The 10,664-nt window shown below is 39.8% G+C and overlaps 1 protein-coding gene across 1 annotated transcript in view; it reads left to right on the plus strand.

The window, feature by feature from the left end:
- The window catches only part of LOC107556790 (lysine-specific demethylase 2A-like), a 19,390-nt gene extending 9,166 nt beyond the window's left edge, over nucleotides 1-10,224 (plus strand). Inside the window, exons 10-20 of the mRNA XM_016239995.1 lie at nucleotides 393-519; nucleotides 617-849; nucleotides 1,065-1,142; nucleotides 1,727-1,813; nucleotides 2,071-2,229; nucleotides 2,560-2,586; nucleotides 5,514-6,646; nucleotides 7,481-7,644; nucleotides 7,786-7,932; nucleotides 8,025-8,240; nucleotides 9,164-10,224. Coding sequence (XP_016095481.1) covers nucleotides 393-519; nucleotides 617-849; nucleotides 1,065-1,142; nucleotides 1,727-1,813; nucleotides 2,071-2,229; nucleotides 2,560-2,586; nucleotides 5,514-6,646; nucleotides 7,481-7,644; nucleotides 7,786-7,932; nucleotides 8,025-8,240; nucleotides 9,164-9,345 — 2,553 coding nt within the window. The 3' untranslated portion in view covers nucleotides 9,346-10,224. The remainder of the gene's footprint in view (nucleotides 1-392; nucleotides 520-616; nucleotides 850-1,064; nucleotides 1,143-1,726; nucleotides 1,814-2,070; nucleotides 2,230-2,559; nucleotides 2,587-5,513; nucleotides 6,647-7,480; nucleotides 7,645-7,785; nucleotides 7,933-8,024; nucleotides 8,241-9,163) is intronic.
- Nucleotides 10,225-10,664: the final 440 nt, after the last annotated feature.

Below are 10,664 nucleotides of genomic sequence, written 5' to 3' on the forward strand. Positions count from 1 at the left end.
AAACCTGCATGAACATGACTGGGTCATATTTCAACAAAGTAGATATTCAATATTCAACGAAATCAATATATATTTTTTTTTACCACAACATTTGGACTGTACCGTTTTGCAAATTAAGCACACTTCTCAGTTTTCATCACAATGAGGAGGAAAAGATGTATCATTAATTACCGCAATCCAATAATCATGGTAGTATTTCTTGTACCGTTTCATATAAAAAGAAAGCAAGAAAACCTTTATCTGGTCTGGATAATTTTTTTTACTGCTTTACAGTAATGAGAATGAGTTTTCTTTTTCACATAATTATTGGGAATTTGGTAGGCGAGGGGTGTATAATTTTCATGATAATAATAACGGGGGATAAAAAAAATCAGTCTCTGGTTGCTCCTCAGGTGCCAGCTAAGTTCCGGTATCCATTCTTTCATGAGATGTGCTGGTATGTGTTGGAGCGTTATCTGTACAGCGTGACCAACACCTCCCACCTCATCCCTGAGTTTCAGAAACACTCTCTGGGAATTGGTCAGTACATTAACACACTCACTTTCTAACAGATTTGATTGTGTTGAGCACAGGTAAGCTTAAGTCTGTTTTCTCGTTTTCTAAATCCAATACACAGACTTGAGGCGGGAAGACTCAGGTTGTGAGGAACTAAATGGCCATGCTGAAGAGGAAAGGGATGATAACGATGCTCCATCTCCACCTAATGCACCAGGGGTGAAGCTACACTTGACTCCTTTTGAGCTGAAGGGGCTGTGGCACCTGGTGGAGAACTTGGAGTCGCTGCCGTCACATAAGAAGTGCGTGCCTTCAGGAATACACAATGCTGCTGCCCTGCTACATGACATACGGGTCAGAACACTTGCCCATTGTGTTTCACACTTCTGTTTTTTGGAAATGGTTATTTTGATGTACTTGCTGGTGTGATATTTTTGATTTTTTTTAAAAATAAGAAATGTGACTTGAGATGCAGGATGTTAGTGGTTAATGTTAGGTGTTGTTGCTTAAGAATCTATTCGGTCATTTTGAACTGTACTGAAAGTGTTTTTGTTTTCTCTCTCTTTCAGGCATTATTGAAAGAACATGCTGATGACATCCCTGAACTCTCTTACACTGGAAAACCCATTGTCAGATGGCCAAAGAGGGTAAGATCACGGAATTAGTTTCTTTAAATAGGTTGTTTGTAATTGGCTTTCCAGATCGGATACTTAAATATTTTCAAATGTAATTTATTTCTGTCATGACAGATGTTACTCTAATCTTTAGTGTCACATGATCCTTCAGAAATCATTCTAATATGCTTTTTTTTAAGTGCTCAAGAAACATTTCTTACTATTTTCAATGTTAAAAACAGTTGTGCTGCTTCATATTTTTTTTGTGGGAAACTGAAACTTTGATAAATGGAAAGTTCAAAAGAATGGCATTTATTTTAAATAAGATGTTGTAACATTATTTACAATTTAATGCATCCTTGCTGAATAACAGTTTTAATTTCTTTTTAAAAACAACTTTTGAATGGTAATGTATACTCTTAGTGTACTTAAAATAAAAGACTTAATATTTTTGTTTTATTTTATGTCATTGCTCATTTCATTGTCATTTGCTATGCTTTGTGAGATGGACCGCTTTATTTGTTCTAATTGATATGAGTACAGTGCCAATCTTAGTGTTTTCTCCTGTACAGTAAACAGTTTTACTGTTGTAATGATCTTATGTCCTGTCTGTGTAGACATCTGGTGAGGGAGTGGTAAACAAAGACCTACCGAGCTGCTGGGAGTGTCCTAAATGTATTATGGGCAAAGAGACAGATTCTGAGGTAAAACACATTTTTACAAGCACATTGACCCACACGCCCACGATTTTAAAGAGGGTTTCTCCGCCTATTGTTTGAACACACCTTCAGGCCTTTGAAATGAAGGAAGCTTTGAGTGTTCTAATGCTACTAGCTTTTGCAGGCCTGCATTCATACACACTCATTCACACCATGTAGAAAGATGCATGCCAAGAGCTTACTGTGATGTACACACTCCGATCTGCGTGTGTAACAGTAACGCTTGTTTTCCTGTTTGCCAGTCGTCAGGCAGCGGTGATGACATCACGGCACAGGATGGGTCAGGGGGGCGAGGGGGCGAGGGCGGGGCATGGCACGGGGTCGGGCGGCCCCCCTCTTCTCTCTCTCACGGGTCGCTCCAGAAACGGGCCGCAGCCCCTGAGCAGCGGCTCAGGAAGCGGGTGAGAGGCTCCGCCTTCCTCACACTACTGCTGCTGCTTGCATAGCCGCTCTACTCTGCCTTTATTATGTATTCCCTTCTCTACCTTTTGCAGTAAATCCCCCCCGTTTTGTTCAATCTTTTTTTTCTACGCTTGTCTTCTCTTGCTCTCTTTTTGGCCCACCCTGCTCTGTTCATCATCATCTTGCCCCACTGCTTTGACTGACTGAGGGTTTCAGAATCAGCTTTGTGTTTGCAGCTAGTGTGATTCCTTTCAGTGATCCTGATGTTTTCATCACTGTTCATTCTTTTGAAGTTCATATTAACCACAGTATGTTATTTTGTTTTGCAGCTACAATTGGAAGGTGGTAAAACACATGTAAGTGTTTTTTTTTTTTTTTGAAGACTGTGTTTATCAGTGCTTGAATGATTTTCTAAATTTGTTATAAAAAAGCAAAATTTATAATTTTGTTCTGACTAGTTGTTTGTGACAGCAAGTGGATACATTTCCACAGCAGGCTTTTGCTGTGATAAATATTTTAAGATTATTAAAACATTATTTGTTGTTTAGCAAGGTTTTAGGCCCCGTTTCTGGATGTTTTTTTATTTTTTGATTCTTTATTATAAAGTTTTTTTGGAAACTGGTCCGTTTAGATGCCTTTTCACTGTCTTTTGACAACCCCCTAGTGGCAGTCACACAGAACTTTTCATATTGGTCGTGAATCCGGTCTATTGATTCACCATGGTAAAATGAATGAATACTGAATGTTTGACTATATCCATAAAAATTAAATAACCACCAATACTTCTGAAAAGAAAAACAAAGTAGATTTTCTCGGGCTAATTAACGCAAATAATTATGTAATTATGAATTATGTCTGAAATATCTGGTTTGTGTTTGGTTATTTTTAGGGATGCACGTATCGGTATCGGGCCCGATACTGGTCTCCTGTACTCGTACTCGTTAAAATGCCCCGATACCAAACGCCGATACCACACAGCATGTGATAAGCACCATATTCAGACAAAGAAACACCGACAACAGAACAACAGACAGCAGAAAGGAGTTAAGGATGTCTACTACGAAGTATATGTATGCAATGAATATAATGTTAAACATTCAGTATTAACGCCTGTATAGCTGATGTGCGCGAGCTGATTAACAAAGTATGCTGAGTGGATTGAGAGCGTGGCGGCACAGATGCGCGAGCTTGTCGAGTGAATATATCTTTCTCACAGACATCACTGGAAAGTTTGTAGTTCGGTCGGATATGTCAAAAACAAGTAAAACAATGCACAAGTTACTTAACGGTAGAGAGAGAGCGTGCACTTCTGTTGTGTGATCTTTGATGTTCACTCACTTAGCACATGCATCATTTGGATTAAAACTAAATCGTAAAAATAAAACATTCATAGGGGCATTCACAATAAAAAATATATTTTTAACCTTAGGCATACACAACTTTCTAGCGAAAGTGAATCTAGCAGCTTGTGTGAAATGCGCTAGGCTGTACTATTCTGCATCAGTACAAATACGTGCGCGTGTATTAATGAACAGTGAAAGTAACAAAAACTTGTAAAATACATTTAATGGGCATAATTAAGTGTGAAAATAACAAGGATATACAGTGAAACAAAAAATGATTCCGAGACCAGATATAATTTTTTATATTTTTTTTACTAGTGGGTGCAGGACACTATAGTTCATTTATGTAAGTGAGGATAGCAAAATAAAGTAAACTGTGACAAATCATACCCAAAAATTCTTCATACAGTGGACTACCAGTAAAATTGATACAAATTTGGGTCCAAAAATGATTCAGACTGAGTCTGGGAAAAAAACTGAAGTTGAGGTTTGCATGAAGCTGGAGTACAGCATGCCCAGGAGACTACAGGCTGTCATTGAGGCTAAGGGCTGCCCGACTAAGTATTCATAGTTGTGTAAATACTGTCATACTAACAGCTGTCTAAATTATTTTGGTTGATTGTAATCTATTACATACCTTTCTATCAAAATTATCTAGCATTATCAAGATTAATTTGTTCTGACACAGTGTAACTCTGAGTTCTTTTTATAGTTTATTACCATTTTCTAAACTATAACAAATAAACTGTGATAATGTGAGAAATGTTGAAGGTGTCTGAATACATTTTTGGTTTGACTATCTATTTGATAAATGAAGTTAACCAACTAACATTATACATACCCTTTTGGTTTCTGTACCCAATATTTAAAAAATGTACAAATGCAATAAAAATATTGGTATCGGCAAGTACCAAAAATAAAAGTATCAGTATCAGGCAAGTACTGGAAAAAGTGGTATCGGTGCATCCCTAGTTATTTTATAACTACCCATTGTTTAGAAGGTGTTTAAAGATTAATGTTTGTGCAAAAATATTGGTAATTCTCACCTTACATTTAATCATTTAGCAGACACTTTTATCCAAAGCGACTTACAAATGAGAATAGAAGCAATTAGACCAACGTGAGAACAACAGTATACAAGTGCCATGACAAGTCTCAGTTAGTCTAGCACAGTACACGTAGCTAGGTTTTTTTTTCTGACCTTATGCTCATAATTTTGATTAGGTTCAAGTTTATAAACTATAAAGAAGTGTGAATAAAGAAGTAAAATAGAAAATGAATATAGAATACATACCAAGCAGTGTTGGGCATATGTTCTAGCTGCAAATGTTCAGATATTTCAACAACCAAAGCTCAAATCGGATTTGAAAATTCTGCATACGCATATAATTAGAGCTTCACTCAGCTCTCATATTTCTTTAAATTGGAAATATTTATTTTTGTTCTGTCATTTGTTTAAAGGGGACTAATTTTCTTTTTTTACATTTAGTTAGGTTTCTGGCATGTCGCAGAAAGGAAACACGCAGCCGGTTTATTATTGGCTGTCTGAGTCTGAAACCGTGTCATCCAGTGTGCTGTTTCAATTTCCAGCCAGGTTCTGTGTAGATAGCTAGCTATTTGAATAAGACCACCTCCGAGCCATATACGGAGTCCAAGGCAGCAATTCACATGTCTTGTGTCGACACGCCCCACAGAAGAGAGGGGTGGGGTGAGCAGTAGCTCATTATCATTTAAAGAGACATGCAGAGCTGTTTTTGACAAGGTAAAAAGGGTGTTGTTTTACACAACCATTGAAGAATTTTAACCAAAGAATGTTAGACATTTCATGAAGACCCTAAAGAATCATACCTATTTGTGGAAAATAGGCATCCGATGTCCTCTTTAAAGATTGTGAAAAGGTGGCTTTAGTGTGACTTTTTTTCTTATTTTCTCTCTTTCAGAAACGCAAGTCTTCATCTCTTGATCCTCGCGTGGCTAAGATCTATCGGCGACATGGGATGGAACACGATGATGATTCAGGCAGCGATGACGATAGTTGCAAGATGTCATCAGTCCGGGGCAGGGTCTCTTCATCCCGCCGAGGTTATGGAGCTGGTAGGCGAGGTGTTTGGAGAGGCTCCTCGCATCGAGGGAGTCGAGGGAGAGGCAGCTTGGCAACAAGATCGCTGAAAATGAGGAGGGGACTCGGAGCAAGAGCGGAGAGAGGGGGTCGGGTTAGGTTAAGAGGAGGATCCCACATGAGGCGACGGCGCTATGAAACAGAAGACGATGATGACGATGATGAAGATGACGATGATGATGAGGAAGATGATGATGAGGATGACAGTGATGAAGAGAGACATCTTGGCCGGTCAGATAAGGAGCATCGTTCAAGGAGACGTAGGCGGAGAGGTGATGACTATGATGATGATGAAGACGACGAGGATGATGATGAGGAAGACAGTGAGGAACAGGACTTTGAAGGAGAGGATGATGAGATGGAAGACTTGGATGGAGGAGAGGAAGATGATGAGGATGGAGGGAACCAATCAGACTCTGATCCTGACCCACCCGTCTTACTAGTCTCAGACTTGAATGATGACCTGCTGAATGATTCCTACCTGACTGTGACCCTCCAGCGTCCTCCAAAGGCCAAACGTGACCCCGGTTCCATTGTACCCAAACTGGAGGCGGCTATGTCTCCCCGAACACCTAGGGGTCCTGGCTTCAACCAGCGTAAAACGCTACCCAGGACCCGTCTCAGGAACAGCACCTCAACACCAGCCGGAAATGGTGTCTCTCAATCCAAAAGCGTCCACACGTCCGGCCGCCCCACAAGGCGGAGCTCCAACCAGGGTGGTCGAGAGAGAGACACAGCGTCACCGTCCTCTATGTCTTCTCGTTCCTCTGTTTCTCCGCCACCTCCTCCTCCAGCCATCGCCACTTCTCCTCCTTCCCTCCTCTCTCATCCCTCATTCTGTGATGTAGGAAACGAGCGTGGCTGTGAAAAGGACATTTGGATGTCAGTGTTCCGTTACTTGGGTCGGACTGATTTGGCTGTGTGTATGAGAGTCTGCAAGGCTTGGTACAAGTGGTAAGTGTAGTAGTTACAGTTAAAGCCTCAGCAGATCCTTTTTAACAAGCTGGGATGCTTCCTTTAATTTCCTCTTTCTGTTTATTTGTTTGTTTTTATCAAACAAAAGGCCTTTTCACACTAGAGATGAATGATTAAGCTTAATAAAAGTTGAATTGCGATATGGCTTAGTGCTATTATCAAGTCTCAAAGTCTGCGATGTAATTAAATAAATATATGTGCTGTGGGTTTCAGAGAGGAGCGTGGTTCTGTTCATTTACACGCAAGCAGCTCATGATCGGGTGTCTTCAGTGTAATACTCTTGTCCATATAGTGCAGGGGTGGCCAACGTCGTTCCTGCAGAGTTTTGCTCAAACCTTGAAAAACACTCACCTGCCTGCTGCTTTTTAGTAACCCTTAGACCTTGATTAGCTTGTTCAGGTGTGTTTGATTAGGGTGGGAGCTGAAGTCTGCAGGATTGTAGCTCTCCAGGACCGAAGTTGGCCACCCCTGATAAAGTGTATGTTGGGATATAGCTATGCCTTCAGAACAAAAAGTCTGTGCTTCTATTTCTTATAATATCCCCTTTTCAATAATATGTTGTTAACAACACTATGTTGTGGGGGTCGACAAAAACAGAATATAAAGAGACACATTTGCATAGGTAACTTCCTGAAAGGATGATGGTATTTTTTTTTTTCTTGTTTCTTGACTTTCACAGTAGTACAAAATTTTAAAAAGGAGAATTATCTTGATTCATAATTGTGAAAGTTCATGATCTTGATCATTTTGGTTAATTTATGATTTTTTTCCCCCTTCTCTCAGAGTAATTGTTTTGGTTCTCTCCTGCTGTAGGTGTTGTGATAAGCGCTTGTGGACACAGATAGATCTGAGTCGATGTCGGGCACTCAGTCCTCAGGCTCTGTCAGCCGTCATAAAACGACAACCTGTGACACTTGATCTCTCATGGACACCAGTATCAAAGAAACAGATTGCCTGGCTCATTCATCACCTCCCAAGTACCAGTTCTCAGCATTTTATAGTCTTTAACTTTGAAAATGTCTCATGTTTTGATGTTTACATGAAATTGCTTAAAAATAAAGCATGCATCACAGTTGAGACTAAAATATTCTCTCTTTCGGTTTTTTCCCCCCTCACAGGTTTGAAAGATCTAATAATGTCAGGTTGCTCCTCATTATGTGTGTCAGCGTTAAGTTCACAGAGCTGTCCGGGTTTGCGAACACTTGACCTGAGCTGGACCGTGGGTGTCAAAGATTCACAAATAAAAGACCTCATTGTGCAGCCAGGTGAGGCACTCATAATCATTATTAATGGGAGTATGTGTTCAGTGTGAGCAGAAATTCACTCTCTTTTTCACCTCTACCTTCACGTCAAACAGGCAGTGAAAGTCGCAGTCGGCTGAGAGGTTTGCTCACTCTGAGCTTGGCTGGTTTGGATGTGAGCGACTCCACCTTGAAGATGATCGTTAGACATATGCCTTCACTGCGCCGGTTAGATTTGTCCCACTGCCAGGGACTCACAGACCAGTCCATCAACCTGCTCACCGCTACTGGCTGCAACACTCGCAACACACTCAGACAGCTTAATCTTTCAGGTACCCTTTATCTTCTGAAAATACCCATGATATGTTATTCCCACATTTTTATCACAACTGGTGCTGCAAACTCAAAGTCTTTGTAACACTTTAGTTTAGGGACCAATTCTCACTAACTTGTTGTTAATTAGTATTCATATTACTAGAATTTTGGCTGTTTATTAGTACTTATATAGCACATTTTAATGCCTTATTCTGCATGACCATATTTTAAATTCCTTAATCCTACCCCATACCTAAACTTAACAACTACCTTACTAACTATTAATAAGCAGCTAATTAGGAGTTTACTGATGCAAAAGTTGTCATTAATCGTAAGAACTGCTCCTCAAGCTAGATTGTGACCAAAATCTTAATGTCTTAAATTCAGTTCCAGATCAAATGTAAGGTCATAAAATCTTAATTTCGTTTTAATTAAATGTGTGCTGCAAGTTGCGATGTAAAAATGTGTCACTCAAAAATTAGGAATAGTTCACCCAAAAATGTCAAATTGGCGACAGTTTGCTCACCCTCAGAGCATCAGAGATGTAGATGAGTTTGTTTCTTCATCAGAACAAATGTAGAGATATTACATCATTTACTCACCAATGGATCCTCTGCAGTGAATGGGTGCCGTCAGAATGAGCCAAACTGCTGATAAAAACATCACAATAATCCACAAGTTATCCAAACAATGTCAGTTAACAGCTTGTGAAGTGAAACACTGTGTTTGTACTTTGTAATAAACAAATCCATCAAGGCATTTTAACTTTTAAATGGTTGCTTCTGGCCAAAATCTATAAGTAGTCCATAATCCATAATAACACTTCCTCCAGAGGAAACAAAGTCTGACAACACCCATTCACAGCATTGGTAAGCAAGTGATGTAATGCTAAAGTCTGGTACTCCCAGTTGGTGGATTAATCTTTTCTTTGTCTCTGTAGGTAGTAATAAGTTGACAGATGCTTGTCTGTCCTATATGAAGCGATTATCAGCTCTGGCTCTGTTGGATCTGCGGGGCTGTAGGAACGTGACTCGACGCGGCTGTGATAACTTCATCTCTGACCTGTCCCACTGCACCGTATTCTGTCTGACCGAGGACAAACTCATTCAGAGAATATCATAACATGCACACATAAAAACACACGCACAGCTCTGCTTGGCGAGCTCACAAGTGCTCCATCCCACTCAATACAGGCTCATCTGGCCTGAATGGGAGGATGAGGCTGAAGAAAAGAGACTGATGGAAGGATATGGCCGTTGTTCTAGTAGAAGGGTAAAAACAGGCTGACAGGAGAGGATAGTTTCACCGCCGTCTTCAAGTGAAGTGTAGGATTTTATTCCCACAACCCATGAGACCGATCCAGACACATTCAGCGTGTGGCTTTTTCTTCTTCTCTGGGCATTCAGCCTAATCCAAAGTGACTCCTATACTACATAATCTAGCCCAGATGGGATTTGGTGAATGAGGAAGGGATGGTTTGATCAGAGATTCAGTCCTGGTGTGGCCACTGATGTTCTGATGATTTGTTGGTGCAGACGAGTTGAAGCAAGGAGAAAGAAAATGACAGACATGGCACATCCTGATACTTCTCATCCACCACAACTTGATCAAAGAATGTAGTGGCAGCACAGGATGAATCTGAATCATAGAGACTTCAGCAAACCGATCCAGATCGTTCACTCATGCTTTCTTTGTGACTTTGTCTGAACTTAAATGTTGGTCGTTCAACCTTTCTGAAGGTTCTGCTGCCTGGATGTTTGTAGACATTTAACACTCCACACTAAGTTTTTACTCTCTCGTACCAGTCACTCTTTCTTTGTTTTTTTCCATCTGATGTTTTGTACTTTTGCTTGCTGTCATCTCAAATAGGCGATTCACCTACCCTATCTAAACTAGGAAAGGGTTGCTCACAGTTGACACTTAGTTGTTCATTTACCCTTGGAAAGCTATAATTTAAATGCAACTTGTAGCAACACAATAGCAATTATTTTCTGAGGACTTTTTAAAAAAAAATCGGTTTGCTTTTTTCATGAAAAAGCAGAAAAATAAAAAGGGAAAGCAAACAATGTTCTTGTTTTGTCACATGTTGCCTTTTAGCACAGAATTCATGAATATTGTCATTTTATGACTATACACATACCTAATTTTAACTGTTCCATACAGAGATTATCATGCATGATAAAGGGTTTGCAGGATAGAAGTAGAGCCACAATAGTAATAATATTGATCAACTGATGAGGGTTTTTAATGGCCAGACTGCAGGGTAGCTGATCTACAGTGGGGCACAAAAGTCTAAAACCATGTTGAGAGTCTGATATTCTATTCCTGGAAATATAGTCATGTTTAGAAAAATGTATGAAAAGTACATGGTTAAATTCATTTTTATTTCTAGGTCACTAATCAAATAAGCAAATTTGTCACATTGACCATGTGATCTCCTT

This window comes from Sinocyclocheilus grahami, unplaced genomic scaffold (genome assembly GCF_001515645.1).
Source record: "Sinocyclocheilus grahami isolate Dianchi unplaced genomic scaffold, SAMN03320097.WGS_v1.1 scaffold579.1, whole genome shotgun sequence".
Taxonomy (NCBI): domain Eukaryota; kingdom Metazoa; phylum Chordata; class Actinopteri; order Cypriniformes; family Cyprinidae; genus Sinocyclocheilus; species Sinocyclocheilus grahami.